The sequence below is a fragment of the Mus caroli genome, unplaced genomic scaffold (genome assembly GCF_978045245.1).
Source record: "Mus caroli unplaced genomic scaffold, Mus_caroli_1 scaffold_5, whole genome shotgun sequence".
In the NCBI taxonomy this organism is placed as follows: Eukaryota; Metazoa; Chordata; class Mammalia; order Rodentia; family Muridae; genus Mus; species Mus caroli.
In genome coordinates this window covers 97,588,668-97,610,868 of record NW_028227260.1, presented here as the reverse complement: position 1 = coordinate 97,610,868, position 22,201 = coordinate 97,588,668, and the positions used below count along the sequence as shown (strand labels likewise).

The 22,201-nt window shown below is 39.9% G+C and overlaps 1 protein-coding gene across 3 annotated transcripts in view; it reads left to right on the top strand.

Annotated features, from left to right (window-relative positions):
• The window catches only part of Mtm1 (myotubularin 1), a 117,689-nt gene that overhangs the window by 18,808 nt on the left and 76,680 nt on the right, over nucleotides 1–22,201 (top strand). For all 3 annotated transcript variants that reach the window (XM_021152885.2, XM_021152884.2, XM_021152886.3), the window contains exons 2-4: nucleotides 4,061–4,131; nucleotides 5,772–5,844; nucleotides 7,543–7,637. In XM_021152885.2, coding sequence (XP_021008544.1) covers nucleotides 4,069–4,131; nucleotides 5,772–5,844; nucleotides 7,543–7,637 — 231 coding nt within the window. In that variant the 5' untranslated portion in view covers nucleotides 4,061–4,068. The remainder of the gene's footprint in view (nucleotides 1–4,060; nucleotides 4,132–5,771; nucleotides 5,845–7,542; nucleotides 7,638–22,201) is intronic.

Genomic DNA, 22,201 nt, shown 5'->3' with positions numbered 1-22,201 from the left:
AGCACTATAAAGAGGTAGAGGTAGTGGATCCCTAGGAACTGCCTAACCTACTAGGTCAGCTCTAGGCCAGTGAGAGACCCTGTCTCAAAACACACACACACACACACACACACACACACACACACCACCACCACCACCACCACCACCACCACCACTACCACCACCACCACCACCAAAAACAACAATAAAACCAAACAAACAAGGTAGATAGTACCTGAGAAGTAACACTTAAGGTCTCTGCACATACAGGGACACACAATAAGATAGGGAAAATTGTGTTTAGAAAGATATCATCTACAATTTTCATCTTAAGCTAACAAAGGGAAGTTTTGTATAGGTTATAACAAAGGGGGCATTTGGGTCTAATAATATTGTGTACCACTGCCTGAAGTTCTTGACATTTGTTTTCAAAAGAGATTACCAAGTGAAAGCAATTGTCTTCAGAAAGAATTCTAAACTCAGGCAGCCTGTTCATGCCTTCTTGTAGGCTGGCAGGCTTTAGAAGATTGGCTAGGTCTGTACAGCCTCAGTGGGACTAGACTGGTGGTGGGGGGAGCTTTTCTGGATTTATTTAAATACTAAAGCAAAGCAATAAATCCCATTAGGGAAGATCAAAGGAGAAAAGCATCTATACTCTAGATGTTTTTCATAATCTGGAAAGTTTCTTAGTCTGTTTTGTTTTTGTTTTTGTTTTTAAAATAGTTTCTTAGTCTGGAAGAAGGATGTGTCAGTGCCTTAAATCTTCTGGTTTTGGGGAGAGGAGCCTATAGAAGAGGAAAAACGGTCTCAGTTCTTTGGTGCAAATTATTTGAGATTAGTATAAGCTAACACTCCAGTTCTGCTGGCTAGAGTATTGTGCAGGGGGCACCTGATGAGCCAGAAACTTTGTTGTACCTTTTTATTAATTTTAATAAGCTTTCAGGGGTTCCTGGATTAAGAGAAATAGTGTCAAGATCCTTGTCCAAGTCATTATTAACCAGTTAATTCATTGAACACATAACCTATTAAGAACCTGTTATGTGCTAGTCACTGCTGCAGGTGCCATAAAAATGCAGGAGTAAATATAACATAGAAGTTTTAGCCTGCAAGTAGGAGAGCTGTAACTCTTTTGAGGAGGTGCTAAGTGCTAGAATGAGAGACAGAAATGAGAAGAGAAGAAGACCCACCTGGTTTGTCTTGAATTTCAAGAGAGACAGTGTAGGTTATGTTGCACTTAAAACTAAATTTTATTCAATAAAATATCATCTTTATGTTGTTTTATTTGAGGGGGCTAGAGGCCCTGAGACTAGTGAGTAGTGTTCTCTTTAACTTTATTTTGTTTTTACTGAGATGTGAAGCAGTAACATATAGCACTTCGTTTGCTTGAGAGACTCACTCCAGGAACTGATCTTAACCCCTCTCTTGTCCCTGTATGCTCTGTGACAGGAGAGTGCTTGGCTTAAATCATCACAAAAATATCTTGGAGGGGGGAATCAAAATCATGTTTGTGTATAGAATTTTCAGTTTTTGCATTAAAGCCAACACAGCAAAAAAGCAATGATTTTTAAAGAACTCCTTATATACATTTTTTTATTTATGCGTGTTTATATACAACTGCATGAGTTTATGTGTGCCATATGTATGCAGGTGCCCACAGAGACTAGAGGGCAGCTGAAGCCTTGGAATAGGTTGTAAACTATCTCATGTGGATACTGGGACCAGAACTTGGGTCCTTTGCAAGAGCAGTCAGTGCTCTTAACCCCTAAACAATCTCTTCTCCCTGTCCACCCCCACAACTTTCTTTTTTTAAATAAAAGGGATGAAAATTTTATTGCTTGAAGTTTTGGGCAAAATGCTTTGTAAACCTAGTGAGTGGCTGTTCTATAAATACTCCTTGGGTACTTGGTCTGTTTAGGGAAACTTACACAGTTGCACATTGCTTCTTGTTGCAGTCATTGTGGGCAGGTGCAGTTTTAAAATTTACAATTCAGTCACCAGTAGCCAAGCAGTGTCCATGTAATAGCTTGCTTTCTCCGTAGTAATTTTAAGGCAAGGGCTGATTCAGAGAATTGATTGTGATGACCACAGTGAATAATTAGCCTTTCATAATTAAAATACTGATAATTTTTAACAGATATATAGAGAGTGGTTCTTCTCTTGAATTAGCTCATTTTGCTCAACTGTGATAAAGGAATGCCGAGGCCTCAGAAAACACAAATAATCTGCCCAAAGTTAAATAGTTCTTCAGTTGCAGAGTTGGATTTGAATGGCGCCAGCTCCAAAATCTTAGTGTCTCAGTGCTGCAGCTTCTGTAGAGTGGGGATCAGCTACCACATTTGACACACAAGCTCACTGATGATTTTAAAGCCAGGCTTCGAGTGGAACTGACTCTTATCATCACCTATGCCCTTGACTCTCTGAGGATTGTGTTTGATCCCGCTTTTAACAGTAACAGTGTCCAGTGTAATTCCCAAAGAGAGGGCTTTAGACTTAAAGACCATGTTATATGAGGTTACATATATGAAGGGGCCAGAATGGGCAGATCCATAGAGATACAAAGCAATCTCTCTGGCTGCCAAAGGGCTTCAGCATTTAGAGTGATGACTGATGGGCATGAGGCTTTGACTTGAAGTGAAGGAAATGTTCAGAAATTATGATAATTTCACAATTTGAGATCAAGACTTTTACGTGGTTTTTTTTCATTCTTTTGTTTTGCTTTGAGGCTTTTTTTTGGGGGGGGTTGTTTTGTTTTTGTGTTTATTTTTGGTGTATCTCTGGAGAGATTGAACCCAGCAGATCCTTAGGCATTCTAGGCCACACCTTACCATTGCGCTCTCTTGCACACACAGCACCCCATGTGTACTTTCAGTCTGATGTAGCCCAGGCTGGCCTTGAATCTTCCTGCCTCCACCAAGTGCTGAGATTACAGGAATGTACTACCACTTTTGGCTTTGGCTTTATTCTTCATGGTTTTTGAACAAATGCTATATAATCAGGCAGATTGACAGTGAGTGGACTGTATATCCTTGGGTTTTAAATATCTTTATTGATTTAGCAATAGGCAATGTAGTTTTAAAATTGACTTATTAGATATTCGAATACCTTATTACTAAACCCTAGTGTTTTCTGTTACTGGAGGATCTCCCCTGTCTAGTTATACAGTACTGTGTCGGCAGAAGAAGAATTTCAGGGCAGGTGCATGTAATCTGCCCTGTGTAATTCATCTCCCATTCTGCTTTCATGTCTAAGAACGATATTGTGTGCTGTATGAACAGAAGGTTAGAGGAGTCTTCAAAGCACAGTGTAAGATTTGGCCTGAATTTAATTCATTTGGCAGTTACTTACAGATCTTTTAAAAAGTTAAACTTTAATTCCTTTGAAATTAGGCCACCACCTAATTCACTTTTTCTTTCTTCCTCTTTTCTCTTTGATACTAGATAATTCCTATGAATTTGATTTCAGTCAAATCTATTTCTCATTAAACCCCTTAATGTGGAACAAAATAATTCTTAAAGGAAGTCGTATGAGTGTTATAATTCATCCTATCATAGTTCTTCTTGAATGCCTTTATATTATCTTTCAATTAAGTGGGGTAGAAATTTCATGCTTGTCATACATTGGTAGACATTAAAGGTTTTTGTATATTTGTTTGTTTTCTTTAAGATGGCAACCTTGAGCACTATGAATATAATTTCCTAGAATAAGCCTGATATCTTCTGTGGGGTTCCCCTTTTAATATTTAGCTCCTGTTTCACATGGCCCTTAATAGTCATGTCGCCTAGCTGTTATCTTAATGTTTAGATACAACTTTGGAAATGTATGGCACACATCTGACCTCTCCCTATCAAACCTTAAACCAAGAGTAAAATAGATAGCATTGAACGCCTTTCTTCTTTGGACACATACTGCCTGTGTGCTGGCTAGCTCTTTGTATTTTTTTGTTCTGTTGGGCCATAAGAAGTGAAAAGGGCCTACAAACTCAAGTACTGTTTGTTCTATTGAAATATGTAACACTTTGATGTCATATGTTTGGAATAGCAATGTAAGGTCAGTTAACAGAGAATTTTGTCTTCCTTGGTAGGTTCCAGGATGGCTTCTGCTTCAGCATCTAAGTATAATTCACACTCCTTGGAGAATGAATCCATTAAGAAAGTAAGTTGAGTTTTTACATGTCTCTGAATCTCTCTACATTTCTTTCTTCATATTTGTATTAGACAGTCATTTGGGTCCATACTGAATCATGAATTTCATTGAGACATGGTTTTATTTACCACCCCACCTTGTTCTGGGAAAGATTTAAAATAGAGTATGTGTGAAGTGATTTTGGCTTTTGTAAATGCTCTCCCAAAGCTTTATTCACCAATTGTTGTCAGACCTGACATTCAGGTATGACGCTGCTCTCTGAAGGAGCTATTGGAAGGCCAAGATGAGTACAAGGCTAGTACACCTTCTTAAATATGGCATTATTTTCTAGCCATGATGATTAGACTTACAAAACCTAAACATACAAATTGAGTATAAAATGCTTCAAAGTTGCCAGGGTAAATTGTTTCATTAGAATGACATTTGGGGGGGGGCGTGGATATAAATTGAAAGGAAGGAGTGAATTTAAACTAAGTTTTATTCATGGCCCTTTGAGATTCTAAAGATGGTCCATCAGAAAGGCTAATTTATTCTCCCACCCCACAGTGTACAAAAATACTCAGTCAGAAATGTGGCTAACTTTTAATTTTCATTTCTTGATTACTGACAAGTCTGACCTTTTATTTCTTTTGAAAGAAACATTATTGCCCGTCCCTGTTAATTTTGTGAAGTAACCATGAATGTCTTTTCCCTGTTTGCCTTGGGAGGGACGTGGGGAGATTCTTTTCTTAATAGCTTATACATATTATACATATTATACATAATGTAATACATGACTCTTTATAATGTACAAATCACTTCATTTTATTTCAGCTTTTTAATTTTATAGCATTTTACTTTGATTTTTAAATAATTGAGATTTAATTGGGGGGTGGCTTAGTTGGTTTGTTTTGAGACTGGGTCAGGTTGTGTGGTCGAGGCTGCCCTCAATTTCCGATCATTCTGCCACAGCTTGCCAAAAGCTGGCATTGAAAGTGTATGCCACCATAACTGGCTTTCCGTAGTGTAATGCTTAGTGCTTTGCCTGCATGTCAGAGCTGCTGCTGTGGTGAGGTGAGGTACGTCCCTGAGAAGTCCTCCCAAGTAGGAGGCCTACAGAAAAGTCTTTGGGGAACTTGTCTCTGACAGACTACTTGGTCACTTATGTAGAACAAGGTAGAATAAAAATGAAAAGTAAGACAAGATCTTAATAAAAGATAATAGGTCAGAAATGTAGTCTCACTGTGGTATGATTCTGCAACAATTGCATAGGAAAAAAGCTATTACCATACAGCATACTGATTTCATTAAAGTTTGACCATTATACTGAGATAAATTACCTTTAAAATACTTTTTACAAAGTACAAAACTTTAGTAATGTTATTTAAATGCAGACTAGGACTTAGCATGACTAATAAATGTTACAGCTAGCACAGTCTTTTATTGTTACTTTTCTAATTTGCTATTGCTAGGGATTGAACAAATGGCTTCACATGAGCTAGGAACATACCTATATTTTCATTCCAGATTCTATTTTCCAAGTTTGAATTTTAGTTCTAATTGTCTTCAATGCTAAATTTCTATTTTTTCTTTAAAAGTGTATTTCTGTTTGCTACCATGTGTGCAAAGATGGCACCACCACCTCCGCCCCCTGCCCCTTTCTTTTGCAGGGGTCTCAAGATGGAGTCAGTGAGGATGTGAGTGAGACTGTTCCTCGACTCCCAGGGGAATTACCAATTACTGGTAAGGAGCTTTTGAGTCTAGGGGTACAGAACTGGAGGAGTAGTACAGGAAGATCAGGTGGCTTGTGTTCCATTTGCTCTGGAGAAGTCAGAGAAGACAAATAATCTAGCTTTGTTTAGGAACCTCAACGCAGAGAGAACACTGCACGCTTTTCCTGATCAAAGAGTTCTTTCAAGAGCTTGGTGCTCACAAGGCTAGCAATATTCTTGTCTCTGTACCAAAGAGAATGATTTAGGGAGAACAACATAGGTTATCACTTGAAAGTCTCGAACTAGAGGTATCCACTCTTCATAATTTAAAGTTATAAGAACAGAAGTAGATTAAGGCTTTCAGTCTGTGATATAGGTTTCAAAATGTAACAGCTTAAAGACTCTTCTCTGTGACATAATAGGAGATCCTTTGCCAGAAAACTGAAATTAAGATGGTAGTAACGTTTTGATACAGTGTTTTTGGTTTGGTTGTTTTGGTTTTTTGCTTTTTTTTTTTTTTTTTTCATGATGAACCTAGGCTAAGAGGACAGTATCTACTTTGGAAGGGCCAAATCATGTAGAAGCATGGTGCTGACATTCAATATTTGTGTTAGGGTTGGTCCCTTCTGTCACATGACAGTATATTTGGGACCAATAATCAGCATTGTTTCAGAGAATTTTTTATTCCTTGAGTACCAGTCAAATTTTAGTTTTAAATGGTTAAATTATTATGCTAATTATGGGACTTTTAAAAAAAGTACCTTTGTGAATTATGTGTACACCACAAGAACCATGAGAACATATTTGGTGTCCAAAGACTCACACTCACAATTGTAGTCTTGAAACTAAAATTAGTAGTATATGTTCTTCCCAGTTTCTGGATAAGAACAAAGAAATTTTACTATTGGTAGTCTTCATATAGGACATTTGGGTAGTAAGTATAAGCAGACAGACCTTAACCAATATAGTAACTAATTGAACTGGCATAAAGTGACCTTAGTATAGAGTTTTCATTTAGTACCTGAAGGATTTCATAGTCATTAACATATTCAAGGATATCTTTGAAGGAAAAGAGAAAGATATTTTTATTATAATTAAATCTTTCGATTTAGTTTCTCCTTACATCAAATTTAAAAATGTGTACTTTTCCTTGACTGTACATTATTACTTAAATATTTTCTGCAGAGAGATTTCTAATCTGGCATTATAGCAGGGTGTACATTCCCATAATTCCAGCATTTGGGAGGTTGAGTCAGGAGGATCATGAATTTAAGTTTAGACAGTGATGCAGAGAGGAGACCCTTTGTCAAAAAAAGCAACAAGGACCTGTGATACATGTGAGGTTGGCAGTTGTCAACCTACCACCCAGCCTACTGGTTAGTCACGAGGCTACCCTGTGTGAACGTTATCCTCCCTTGAAATAAGGCAAGTAGTTTCTTTTGCTATCATAAGATGCTAACAATAGCAAGACCCTCGCTCACTTCTGTGCTCTGGCTCTGGTCTACATGTCTTTGGTGGTGATTACACTAAGTGCAAACTCAGACGTTCCATGAGTGCGTAATCCAGCCGGGCACAGAGCTGTGGAAACTTTGCCAGTGTTGTTTTCAACTTTTTAGTAACTTTTATTGTAGTTAAACATAGCCAAGTAGTTTATATTAAGTTCATACCATTTGTTGTGTATCTTGGTATCTATTTCCATTATTTTAGGGTCCTTTTTTTATCTCACTAGAAAAAGAAGTTATTTACATATGTCCTTTCAATGGCCCCATTAAGGGAAGAGTTTACATCACAAATTATCGTCTTTATTTAAGAAGTTTGGAAACGGTAAGTAGATTATAAGATCATAAAGATGACCCTAACCATTAAAAATGATACTGTTTCTTTTCTATCCTACAACATTGACTGTGGGTTGCATTAACGTGGGGGATATATTTGGTTCTCAATTCTTAATTTTTTGCTTCTGCAAAACTGATATAACACTAACATCTGTTTTTGTAGGCAATAGAATGAAATATTTAAATAGGCTGTATCCCTCAGAATAAAGGAGAGGTGGTTTGAGTACATTGGTATACCACAGGGGTTTTTAACCAGCAGCACAGATAAGAATGAACAGCTTAGAGATTTTTACCAAGCAGTACAGATGCTTCAGAGTCACTGTATCAGAATGTCTGGGCCCATGGTCCAAACACGCACATATTTTCTAAAACATTACAGAGTAGGATGTTGATGTGAATCCTTGGTTAAAGTCTACCACTCTAGAAGTATCTAGGTGTCTTTTTACCAACTGCTAAGTAGCAGGGTAAAACTGGGATGAGTGGCATGGCTTACTGTTACTTACTTTTTTCAACCTATGGCCAAAAAAGGTTTGTCACCACATTTCAAAGGATGTCCCATTGATGAAGTGATGCCATAGAGCAGAGAAACTCCAGAAACACAAGAGAAAATATATAACTACTGTGCCTTTCCCAGAAGAACTTGTGGTAGATCATGGCTCACTCCTGAATGTAGGGGCAGTTGTGATTCCAAATACTGCTGGGAAATGAGTTTAGGGTGGATGGAAGAGTAAGCTGTTGCTGCCTTGTGTATTAGGCAACTAGGAAACTGATGGGGGGAATCTAGCTTTTGTTTTCTTGCTTTTAGCCATCCATTTTTTAGCACAGTTCTGATGTGGATTTGTTCATATCTTTTGCTCTTTTATTATGTTCATTATTATGTCTAAATTCCAAAAATGCTACTTAATATTCCTGTTGCCCTGGCTTCTTGTAAATCCTGTAGGGTGCAGGCAGGTGCAGGCTACAATGGCATCATGACCTATGTGAGTCAGTTCAAGCTTAAAGAGTGAACCTAAGGAAATGTTTCAGTTTTCTAGAATGGAAAGGAAGATTCTGGAAGTTTATAGCAAGCTGGGTGCCAGTCTTTGGCAATCATTTTAGTGTTTGATGGTTTAAGTATTATGAAAATAAACCATTGTGTGTAGAATCAAGGAATGACACAGCCCTTGGAAAAGGCAAGCTAAATGGTGGCAATATATTCAGATGGGTTACAGACTGTCTAATAAAAGCTTAATGACGAGAAAGGGGGATCACTGGTAACTTACTATGTAGAGTGCTTCCTTGTAATATAATGTAATGTAATATAAAATGCAATGTAATGTGAAATAATGTAATGTGTGGCTGAGATGTGAGAAGCAACAGATAAACCAATGTCTAGATGGAAGAGTCAGGGTTTGAAATTATTGTAAATGCCTAGACTATTGGACACAACTGATGACATAACATTAAAGTATACAGATAGCGCCTACTTTGTAAAAGATCAGTTGTATGATTAAAGGACGAAGGTCTGTCTTAACAGGAATCTAGGCTTTTGAAATCAGCAACTGGGGATTACTTGTTTAAAAATAAGATAACTCTATCATGAATTAACAAAGGTATAATATAATGAAGGCCTAGATAAAATGAGACAGTAGTCCTGTCTGTAGTCATGCTATAAAATCGTGATGCTACCATTTAAAAGAGACATTGAGCTAGGCAGTGGTGGCATTCAGGTTCCTGCCTTGCGTTTCAAGTAAAAAAAAAAAAATAAAAAAAATAAAAGAAGTAGCAATAGAAGGTAAACTCACACAGGAACCATATAGAGCTGTCTTTGAATATTGAAGTGCCTCGCTGTGGACCAACTCTGGACTTGGTTTGTCCAGTTTCCAGGGGTCTTATAGGGTCTTATGGTTATAGATTGAGATGCTTGGTGCTGATATATAAGAATTATCAAAAGTTAAAATTAAAGCTATGTCACAGGCCCTTTCTCCTGACTCCTGGCTTGTTGTTTAGCCATGCATATCTGGTTTCATTTTATACTGTCCTTGATAATGAATTGGGGAAATTATTCAAATTGTGGTAACATGATGAGGCTGTCTATATGGTGTGGTTTTGACTAAATAAAACAAGAAAATTATTTCTAAAGAAGAGTCCATAAGGAATATATATGAAGAATTTGAATTCTTGGGATATTCAGAGTAAAATTATACATGCTTAATATTCTTCTCACTTGTTGGTATTTCTTAAAAATGAGTATGTATTGCTTTTATATCAAAAACACTTAGCAATCTTTATTTGTTTTTTTCTACATTTTGAAGGTAGAATTCATATGATTTCTTTTACATCCCTTCCTCCCTTTCTTCCTCTAGCCCCTCCCAGTTACTCTTCCTCAAATTCCTCTCAACTTTTTTCTTTTATTATATTTGTTGCACAGGCATATATGTATGGCCATTGATATTGCTATTGGTGCAGGATAGTTTATGCACTATTTCTACAGAAACTGTTTCACAGCAGACTTTCAGGTATTCTGGCTCTTAATATCTTTCCACCCCTTCTTCCATGATGGTCCCTAAGCTATAGGTTCAGGAGCTATGATGTGTATGTATTCTTTGGGACTGGGTTCCTCGTGATCTATTGAGCTCTGCATCCTATCCAGCTGTTGCTTTGTGCAATGGTCTCAATTTTCTGTAACAAGAGGCCTTCTTTGATGAGGGGTAGTAACTATACTTATCTATAATAAGGATAAATCCAGAATGTGGTAAGGGGTTATGCTGGTCTAGCAAAGTGGCGACAATAGATTCTTTTCTAAGATCCATGGCCTCATTACCTCCTAGAAGCCAATTGGGTTTGCCATATTAGGCATGATTTCCTTTGTTTCCACATGGTACCTTATACAATAGGGTTTGGCATTTAATGCATAAATGAAATGCCCATTGGCTAGTGACTGCTACTTTCTTTCTTCTTCTATGATATTATATAAAAACCTTTTAAGCAATTGGCCATACAACTTTTAGTGAAAGTCCAAAAGGAAGCAGTCATGTTAACAGAAAACAGAAGAAATGCTACCAACGTAGTTATATTCAGGAGCTAAAAAACCCAGTCATTGTAGTGTTAGTGCCCTTAAATAGTCTAAACTAAACCAGCAATCATAGGTTCTGTTGCAAAATGGGAAAACTTTTTTGTATGTTTGAAAATGAATTGTCCTTTTATCATGCTTTTCAGTTAATACTTTTCACTGCTCTGAAACCTTTCACACCTGGCTTTGCTACACTTTTAATGTCCCTTTTCCATGGTTAGTTTTTCTCTTGAGTGCTGGTAACTATATTGCTTATATTTCTCTGGTTCATCTTGTTTATTGTTTATTGTTCAGTGATGTTCGTTCTGCTTCCAGAGTAGATCCTAGTGCATTGAAGATGCTTAATCAGTAGTGTTGAGTGAGTGAATTCTGTCTTACTTGCATATTGCTATGTCTATGACTTTAACAAACTTGGAATCCTTTTGATCCTCACTAGTGCAATAGGCAGAGGCAGCACACTGAGTAGGTAAACTCATGTGTTGTTCATGTTCCCTATAAGTTAAAGGCCTTGATACATGTCTTAGTGGTTTGATAACAGTATGTAGCCTACTAAATTGTGGCATCCTGAATACCATTGCCTCTGGAGTTCAGAAGTCCCATAGCCATCATCTGACCTTGAATGTACCAAGGAACTTGTCTTTGGTTAATATTGTGACCACAGCAGGAGCAACTCCATTTAAGCCTATAGACTTTCACAAAGAAGACTGATCCCAGATTGTAACCAGGAGCAAACTGGATTCAGATGCTATTGTGAATGAGAGAGGCAACTTGACCTATTCTTTGTTCAGGTTTTAGACCCAGAACCATTCTCTGTACACTATGGTGAATCTAAAATCATGTGGGTGAATTATTAATAATACAACATTCCTCACAGGATCCATAAATGGAGAAACTGGGAGAAATGTGACACAGTCCATGGCAGCACATGTAATGTTGTTACAGGGCAGAGGGCGATGAGTCATATTTGTTTATAAACTTGAACAGGAAGAATGGAAAGAGAAAAGTTTACTTGGCAAAGGGCTTCCAAATCCACATATTATACTTTCCTAAACCACTATATAGACATCTGTGCTGGGGACAATTGAATGATCTGTGAGAATTGGGCCACCAGCAACAGAGAGAGTAGAGGGGCTAGGAGGATATGTGGTTGGAATAAGAGGTAACCTCAGGATCAGAAGTAATAGTTCAGCAGTATATGTGTTATGTGAAGGGCCACACATCAGATGTGCATTTCTGAAAGAGAATACCAGCTGCAGCATGGACAGTGGGATAAGGGAGCATGAGACTGGAAGTAGGAAGACCCATTAGAAGGTTACTTTTGTTCTGCAGTAAGCAACAAAAGCCTAGTGACAATCATGGTGGACATGGGATGGAAGACACAGGCTGTGGGCAACTTCAGAGGATTTGGGTAGGCCATTATGAGAAGGGAGTTGGATAATCATCCACTCAAGAATGACTCCCACGATTTTCTGCTTGTGTAATCAAAGCTGCTCTTATTCATTGATATGTATCTCACTGGAGAAGGGAGTATCATATGGGTAAAGCTCCGTGGGAGGGATACAAGTAAGGTTTGTACTTAAAGTGTATAGCTGTAATGTGGAAACATGTCCAGTATAGTCGGACTTATATGTTAATACTGCACTGGAAGTGGTGAAAACCATCCAATCTGCGGGATTCCCCAGGAAGAGAGTGTGCCCTGACATGAATTACATGCTCAGTTGAGAAGCACCATGGGTGATAGGAACCTAATGGAAAAACTCTTAAATTCAGCCACTGCTAGAGATCTAGAAGAGAGCAGAATCTTGGGAGGGAGGGAAGGAGGGATGGATGGATGGACGGATGGATGGATGATTGGAGGGACAGACAGATGGATAGATGCTGGCCAAGGTAGGAAATGGTATCTCCATGAGGGACATAGTGTGAGAATAAGTCAGAAATGGATGCCCTGTGGAGTTCATAGGAGCCTCAGTGAGCGGAGATTGTATGAGCGGGGAGTCCTTTATAAAAGTTGGTGTGCTCATGGGGTCTCTTCACAACAGTAAAACAGAAGTTGATACCAGGGGCTGGGATATTGCTGTGATACACTTCCCCGTGGTTTTGTTTGGAGGAATGTAGACTTCAGGACTGTGAATCAGAAAAGCAGTTGAAAGCTTGAAAGCTTTAAGTGGAGCTTAATGGCCCATTCTAGTAGGAGCAAGGAAGACAGTGGTGCTGAGACAGATTTGAACTGTGGGAGCTCAAGAGGTTTCAGAGGAAAAAATTTTAGTATGTTCTAAAAAATTTCATTAGAAATTGTTCTTTTTAAAATTTTTTATTTTATTTTAATTTATTTTTTACACTCCATATTCCATTCCCTGCCCCCTATGTACCCTCTGTCTGCTCCACATCCTTCCCACCCCACCCCACCTGACTTCTAAACTCCCTGGGGCCTCCAGTCTCTTGAGGGTTAGGTGCATCATCTCTGAATGAACACAGACCCATAAGTCCTCTACCCTATGTGTGTTGGGGGCCTCATATCAGCTGGTGTATGCAGTCTGTTTGGTGGTCCAGTGTTTGCGATATCTCGGAGGTCCAGATTAATTGAGACTGCTGGTGTTCCTACAGGATTGCCCTTCTCCTCAGCTTCTTTCAGCCTTCCTAATTCAACAACAGGGATCAGCTGCTTCTGTCTATTAGTTGGGTGCAAATATCTGCATCTGACTCTTTCTTGTTGCTTGTTGGGTCTTTTGGAGGGCAATCATGATAGATCCCTTTTTGTGAGCTCTCCATAGCCTCAGAAATAGTGTCAGGCCTTGGGACCTCTCCTTGAGCTGAATTCCACTTTGGGCCTGTCGCTAGACCTTCTTTTCCTCAGGCTCCACTCCATTTCCATCCCTGTAATTCTTTCAGACAGGAACAATTATGAGTCAGAGTTTGACTGTGGTATGAGAACCCCATCCCTCACTTAATGTCCTATCTCCCTGCCAGAGATGGGCTCTATAAGTTCCCTCTCCCTACTGTCTGGAGGTTCATCTTTGACTCCTGAGAGTCTCTTACTGCCCAGGTTTCTGGTGCATTCTGGAGGGTTCCCCCACCTCCTATTTCCTGAGGTTGCCTGTTTCCATTCTTTCTGCTGGCCCTCAGGGCTTCAGTCCTTTTCTCTCAGCTAGTAACAGATCAGGTTCTCCTCCCCCTCCCTACCCTGCCCACTTTCCCTCCCAGATCCCTCCCTCCCTCCCCACTTCTGATTGCTTTCTTCTCTCTCCCAAGTGGGACTGAGGCATTATCACTTGGGCACTTCAGCTTTTTGACTAATTTGAGTTCTGTGGACTGTATCTTAGGTATCCTGTACTTTTTTTTTTTTTTTTTTGGCTAATCTCCACTTATTAGTGAGTACATATCATGAATGTCCTTTTGGGTCTGAGTTACCTTACTCAGGATGATATTTTCTATTCCATCCATTTGTCTGCAAAACTCAGGATGTCCTCATTCTTAATAGCTGAGTAGTACTCCATTGTGTAAATGAACCACATTTTCTGTATCCATTCTTCTCTTGTGGGACATCTGGGTTGTTTCCAGCTTCTGCCTATCACAAACAAGGGTGCTATGAACATAGTAAAACACGTGTCCCTGTGGCGTCGTGGGGCATCTGTTGGGTATATTCCCAAGAGTGGTATTGCTGAGTCTTCAGGTAGATCTATTTCCAACTTTCTGAAGAACCTTCAGATTGATTTCCAGAGTGGTTGTGCCAGTTTGCAATCCCACCAGCAATGGAGGAGTGTTCCTCTTTCTCCACATCCTCTCCTACATGTGCTGTCACCTGAGGTTTTGATCTTAGCCATTCTGATTGGTGTAAGGTGGAATCTCAGGGTCGATTTGATGCGCATTTCTCTGATTGCTAAGGACTTTGAGCATTTCTTTAGGTGCTTCTCAGCCATTCAAGATTCTTCAGTTGTGAAGTCTCGGTTTAGTTCTATACCCCATTTTTTTTATTGGGTTGTTTGGTTTTTTGGTGATTAACTTCTTGAGTTCTTTATACATTTTGGATATTAGCCTTCTATCAGATGTGGGGTTAGTGAAGATTTTTTTTCCAATCTGTAGGTTGCTGATTTGTCTTATTGACTATGTCCTTTGTCTTACAGAAGCTTTCCAGTTTCATGGGGTTCCATTTATCAATTGATCTTAGAGCATGAGCCATTGGAGTTCTGTTTAGGTAATTTCCCTCTGTGCCAATGAATTCATGGCTCTTTCCCACTTTCTCTTCTATTAGATTCAGTGTATCTGGTTTTATGTTGAGGAGAGATTTCCTATGCTTGTGGATTAGCAGAATTAACATAGTAAAAATGGCCATCCTACCAAAGGAAATCCCCATTTAACACAATCCCCATCAAAATCCCAATACAATCCTTCAAAGACATGGAAAGAGCAATTGTCAAATTCATCTGGAAAGGCAAAACACCCAGAATAGCGAAAACAATTCTTAACAATAAAAGAATAACTGGGGGAATCACCATCTCTGACCTCAAGCTTTACTACAGAGCAGCAGTGATAAAAACTGCATAGTATTGTACAGAGACAGACATGTTTATCAATGTAATAGAATTGAAGACCCAGAAATAAAACCTTACACTTATGGTCACTTGATCTTTGACAAAGACGCCGAAAATATACAATGGAGTAAAGAAAGCATCTTCAATAAATGATGCTGGTCTAACTGGCTTTCTGTATGTAGAAGAATGAAAATAGACTCATATTTGTCACCTTGTAGAAATTGTTCTTGTGATAATTTGATGAAGAATGTGGTGGCTTTTTGCCCTTGTCTGAACATCTGCCTGAGACTAAGGTGAAGGGATTTAGATTAATTGCATTGGCAAAAGAAATCTCAAAACAGCCTAGTATAGACTCTGTGCTACACTCTTATGAAGAGCTTTTTGATGAAATGTAGCAAGCTTAGAAAGGCAAAATACAAAATGTATGGTTCAAGGGTTAAAGGAGCGCCAGGAAGTAGAATGGAGCTGAATCCTATGTTGTGTTGGGAGGGGGGAGGACTTGCATGAGGGGTTTCTGTGAGGAGAGGAAGGGCTGATATTGGGTTGTAAAGTGAATACATAAATTGAATGAATGAATGAATGAATGAATGAGAAAGGAAGAAAGGAAGGAAGGAAAGAAGGAAGAAAGGATGAAATTTCCCTCTGTAGCTAAGGAAATTCATTGAGACCGGACACATGGCAGGGGTTTCCCTGCAAGGAGGTCCTGAGAGGCCATTGTGTGAAGCTGTAAAGGTGAAGCCTGGATTGCCCCAAGAGGTTAAAGATGCCAGAACCATGGGGTACCTGCCAAAGAAAGCTGCTAACAGGAGGGAACTAGCTGAAGAGAAAGAAGTATGTTGCAGTCAACAAAGCTGAAAGGAATAGAAATCTGAAGAGCATTGACATCACACATGGAGATGCAGAGTTTAGTTTGCCCAGCTGGTTTTTAGTCTTGCTTTGGTCCAGTATTTTCTCACTACGCTCCCTTTTCCCCCATTTGGAATGCTAACGTGTATCCAATGCCATTGTATGTTGGAAGTATGTGCTCTGTTTTCCTTTAATTAATTATTTAATTTATTTATATTCCAAATGTTGCCCCTCTTCCTGGTCTCCTCTCCTAAAGTTCTTCACTCCATTCGCCCCTCCACTTTGCCTCTGATAGGGTCCTCCCCCCATCCCACTTTCCTGGGGTATCAAGTTTCTATATGATCAGGTGCATCCTCTCCCACTAAGACCAGACAAGGCAGTCCTCTGCTACATATTTAGCAGAGGTCACAGACCAGCCCATATATGCTCTTTGGTGATGGCTTAGTCTCTGGGAGCTCCCAGGGGTCCAAGTTAGTTGATACTGTTGTTCTTCCTATGGGATTACCATCCCCTTCAGCTCCTTCAGTCCTTCCCTAACTCTTCCATAGGGGTCCCTGACTTCAGTCCAATTGTTAGATGTAAGTATCTGCATCTGTCTTCAGTCAGCTGCTGGTAGAGCCTCTCAGAGGACAGCCATGCTAGGCTCCTGTCTGTAAGCACATCATAGCATCTGTAATAGTGTCAGGGTTTGGTGTCTGTGCATAGGATGGATCCCAAGTTGGGGCAGTCACTAGCCATCCTTTCCTTCAATCTCTGCTCCATTTTTGTCTCTGTATTTCCTTTAGACAGGAACAATTCTGGGTCAGAAAAATTGAAGGGGACCCTATCCTTCCACTGGGGACCCTGTCTACACTGAAAGTGGTCTCTTTGATGTTCTATCTCCCCACTGTTGAGCATTTTAGCTGAGGTCATCCCCACTGAGTCCTGGAAGTCTCTCACAACCCAGATCTCTGGGACTTTCTAAAGGTTCCCTCACCTCCCACAGCTGCAGGTTTCCATTCATTCTCCTGGCCCTCTGGGCTTCTCTCCTGTCTCCCCCAATTCAATTCTCTTGTATTACCATAGCACCCATGTTTGCCTTTAATCAGGGATTCTCCTGCCTCCCCTCTACACTGGGATGATGGTCATTGTACATCACCATTCCCAACAGGAAATCTGTCTTTCCAGAATTACCCCCAAATCCTTGAATGTTGTTCTGTTCAGTTAGTCTCTTGTTGAGTTTTGGTAACAGGAGACTTTTACTCTGAAAGGAACTTTTGTGCAGGCCCAAGTCAATGTTATTGGTTTGTTTCCTCTTGAGTTTCCTTCTGATACAGAGATGGAGTGCAGAAAAGCCAAATGGGTATGCCATCTGCATGGTCTTCATAGCTGTGAAATGATCTTCAGATAGAGGCTGGGTATCAAGCGCTTCCTTCAAGACCATCACTGGAACTGGAAGCTCTGGCAACAGGAAGCAACAGGGTGGGGATTCAAAGTTTACTTGTATTGTGGCCATTTGAAAGCTAGACCCTGGAGAGAAAACTAAACAATTTCATTATAAACAAAAGCAAAAGGTGATTCTGTAAGTGATTCTTCTTTCCCTTACAAACGACATTGGAAGTTGTGCCCAACGAGCTTGTTACGCTCCACCATTTACTTGTCTGTTTGTTTAATTTTTATTTACTTATTTTTTTTGATATACTGTAGCCCAGACCACTGTGAAACTCACTATGTAGCCCCAGCTGGCAACTAACTTGCAGCAACTCTCCAGCCTCAGCCTCCCAAGTACTAAGATTATACATGTAAGACACTGTGCCTGCCTATGTCTTTTCTTTTTCAAGGAAATTATATAATGCTATTTGTGTATGGTCTAATAATGTAGAATGCTAACTGTAGGTTGAGTATCCCAACACAAGGATGTGAATGTTCTGAGAGCCAATATGATGCTCAAACTCTTCACATGTTGGGGATTTTCATGTTATAGATACTTAACCAATAAATTCCATATTCCAAATCCAAAGTATTACAAATCAAAAAAAAATCATTCAAGTCTAAAATGCATCTGATATAAGCATTTTGATAAAAGATAGTCAACATATTCAGGTGTTCTTTTTTCAGCCTTATGTCATCTACTTATATTGCTGCTACCAAATGAATCCTATTTTTAGGTTGAAAATACTCTTGGATTCAGAATATGGATCATATTGTCAAAATATCTGTAGAGGACTTGCATAGACTGCATGAAGACTTGGGCTTGATTCTCAAAACCACAGCAAACAAAAATTCTTCTTACTACCACCAGTTCTTTGTTCCATGTACCATGTACCATGTCAAAACCATGTCCAAAATAGGATGTATTGCCTAATCCTGGTATTGAAAGTTATATAACAGATTTACCTGATGATCCGCTTCAGCCCCCAAAATAAATCTGACTATTGCTTGGGCAGTTCTTTTAGTCTCAGATTGAATTCTTAGCACATCTCTATCAGTCATTTAAATGGCTACATATTTCATGGTTCATACTCCCTTTTTCTCCACTTTTCTTTGGTTTTGGTAGGGAGGTGTTAAGACCGGACGGATCCCTTAAACCTCAAGCTAAGAATGACCTTGAATTTTGCTTTTATAAGACCAGGTCTCATTTGTAATTGTGACTGACCTGGAACTTTCCATGTAGGCCATGCTGGCCATGAACACACAAAGACCCTGCTGTCTCTGTTCCCCTCTTCACTGCTAGAATTAAAGGCATGAGTCACCACACCTTTTCCAATCTTGAACTTCTGATCCTTCTGCCTCTATCTCCCAAGTGCTGGGATTACAGATGTATGCTTGTCATGTTCCATACACTAGCTGACTTTGTTGTTCTGTTGAAAAGATGTCATTGTCTCTGAGCTTCCATACATTACTCTCTCCTAGCCTTTCCTCCCTTCCTTCACACAGGAGAGTAACTACATGTCCACTTGGCCAAAGGGTATACCACTTCTAGAACTTTTCCCTACTTGTTCCTTCTACCTCCTTTGGAGCCTTAGCACTCATTTTGAGGGTAACAATTTTGGTTTTTGTCTTTTGCTTTTTCGAGACAGGGTTTCTCTGTGTAGTCCTGGCTGTCCTGGAACTCAACTCTGTAGACCAGGCTGGCCTCGAACTCAGAAATCTTCCTACCTCTGCTTCCCAAGTGCTGGGATTAAAGGTGTGTGCCACCACTGCCTGGCTTGGTTTTTATTTTTATATCTCTATACTGTGCACAACTGCTCAAGACTCTTTATTGGAAGTTATTTATTTACTTACTTACATGTGGGTATGTGTTTATGAGTATTTTGCCTGTATGTAGATATAAGCACCATGTGAGAGGCTGGTGCCCATGGAGGGGAGAAGAGGGCATTATATCCCCTGGAACTGAAGTCACAGATGGTGGTAAACCACAATTGTTTATTGGGAGCCATGCCTGGGTCCTCTCGAAGAGCATCCAGTCCTCTTAACCACTTAGCTGGCCCCAACAACTCCTCATCTTACTACCATCTTCTTTCCTCCCCTTCTTGAAATGCTGCTTCTACTTTGTGACAATTCAGTTTATTTTTTTTATTTTATCTCATCTTGTTTTATTAGATATTTTCTTTATTTACATTTCCAATGCTATCCCAAAAGTCCCCCACTCCCCTACCCACCCACTCCCACTTCTTGGCCCTGGCATTCCCCTGTACCGAGGCACATAAAGTTTGCAAGACCAACGGACCTCTCTTCCCAGTGATGGCCGACTAGGCCATCTTCTGCTACATATGCAGCTAGAGACATGAGCTCTGGGGGTACTGATTAGTTCATATTGTTGTTCCACCTATAGGGTTGCAGGGCCCTTTATCAAGCATCTGTTTTAACAAAACATCGAATGCCCTTTTTCCAGGCAACTTCCAGAAAGACACCACATATCTGCTTCAGCAAAACATCCTCTCATAAGACAGTCTCCAGAAAAACATCACATGACACAACTGAGTCTTCCAAAAAGCCAAAAATTTCCACTTCACACACTCATAATTTTTTCTTGTAACAAGAACACTAAGAAATTTTCAAGATTCTACTCATTCCCACTCCGGGCCCCATGTAGTACAGTGGCTCTTGAATGGATTCTTTGCCTCTGACTGGACTTTTGCATGCTTTTATCAGTAGCTTCTTGTGCACACCTGCATAGGTTTGGGTTTGCAGTGTTTAGTGTTGAAAAGCTTCTGAAAAGGTCAGCAGAAGACAGCTTTCTTTGTGCTTATATAGAAGTTGGTTCTGGTTGCTGTGTCACTGCAACTCATGAAGAGAACAGAATTGAATGTAATTGGACCAGAATAGTGGCCATCACAGTGACCTAAAGGAGTTTTTAGCAGAGTTGGAAAGATGTTGAGAGATCAAAATTGTTTTAAGAGATACACATGGAAGAATGAGTTAATGCTAGTTAAAACAAAATAAGAACATGTCAAAGATAAATATTTTTTAGCTGGACAGTATTGGCTACTAAGACAAGAAGCATGGGAAGAGGACAGCATTTAGTGTTTTCTACTGGATGTTCTGAATGTGAAGTATCTCTATATTGGTTAAAACTTATTATATTGTCAAATATAGTGTATCAAAAGTCTACTTTCTGCCCCCTCTTCCTCATCCCTATGTTTAGGATATCTTTTGACAGGGCCACCATGTTCCTTCTGAGATCTAGACCTAATTCAGAATCATCTTGGATTCCTACTCAGGCTGGTGATCTCCTCTGTTTTTCCTCTGTCGCCATCTACTTTCAGATCCCCCTGGCCCTACATGTGAACTCAAGCACTAGCTTACATGATGCAGAGAGCAGGGTGCATCGCTCTCCTTGCTAGTCCATCTGGTGCAGTCCTGCTGCCTGGATCTTCATGACATACCAGTTGATCCTGTGCTCTTCTTCTCAAAAAGCATTCTGTAGTTATCTCTCAGGTGAACTAGTCCTACCAGTGTTCCTTGGGGAATTCTGGGTGCTGGCTTGTAAATCCAGGCTACGTATATGATGTCTGGTCTTTCCTACATGGGTACCAGATGCAATCTGAGGAATTTCTGGACAGCCAATCTCTAATCATAGTTATTTCATCCTAAGGACATCATCACCAAAGAGCTTTGACAGAATCCAAGCAATAAGATACCAGCTTGCCCTTCTCTGACATCTCATTCAATTTTGGGTGGACTCTTCTGATGGCTTATGGCACTGACAAACTGGCACCTTGCTGTTTGTGTACCCATGTCTTACCTCCTAGATATGGCTGAGGCCCAAAATTCAGAAGGGCAATTCCATAACTTTACTTCACAGACCCCAGTGCCTAGAACAGTTCTTTGTTCTCTCTCACAAGAAAGGGTGACTACAGTATCTATGCTAGTTTATCATATTTCTTCTCAACTGGTTGAGAAACTTGGCCTAGCAAACACAGAAGTGGATGCTCACAGTCAGCTATTGGATGGATCACAGGGTTCCCAATGGAGGAGCTAAATAAAGTACCCAAGGAGCTAAAGGGGTCTGCAACCCTATAAGTGGAACAACAATATGAACTAACCAGTACCCCCTGGAGCTCGTGTCTCTAGCTGCATATGTATCAGAAGATGGCCTAGTCGGACATCACTGGAAAGAGAGGCCCATTGGGCTTGCAAACTTTATATGCCCCAGTACAGGGGAACGCCAGGGCCAAGAAGTGGGAGTGGGTGGGTGGGGGAGCGTGTGGGGGACTTTTGGGATAGCATTGGAAATGTAAATGAAATAAATTCCCAATTAAAAAAAAGAAACTTGAAGGAACAGAAAGAAGCATATGATTTTTAGTTAGATTGGACCTTTGACACTCTTCTAATATTTAATGATATTTAGATAGTGATGACTCAGGTTTCCTGAGACTTGGGCTAATTTTACTATTCCTGGATCTTCCTGTTTAGCCTGCTAAGTTATCAGACCTGAGCATACCATTCAGGAAGAGCATGGCCAATAGCCTCATTAGACTGGGCTTTCGGTAAGGAGCTGGCTGGTTCTCCTCATTGCCTTGTTTTCTGCTTTCTAGTGGACCAGGGCAGTCTGAGATCTAGAATTTTCTCTATATAATGATTAGAGAAGACCCATGTTGTGTCTCATAGCTGGGCATGGTGGCTCACATCTGTAATCCCAGC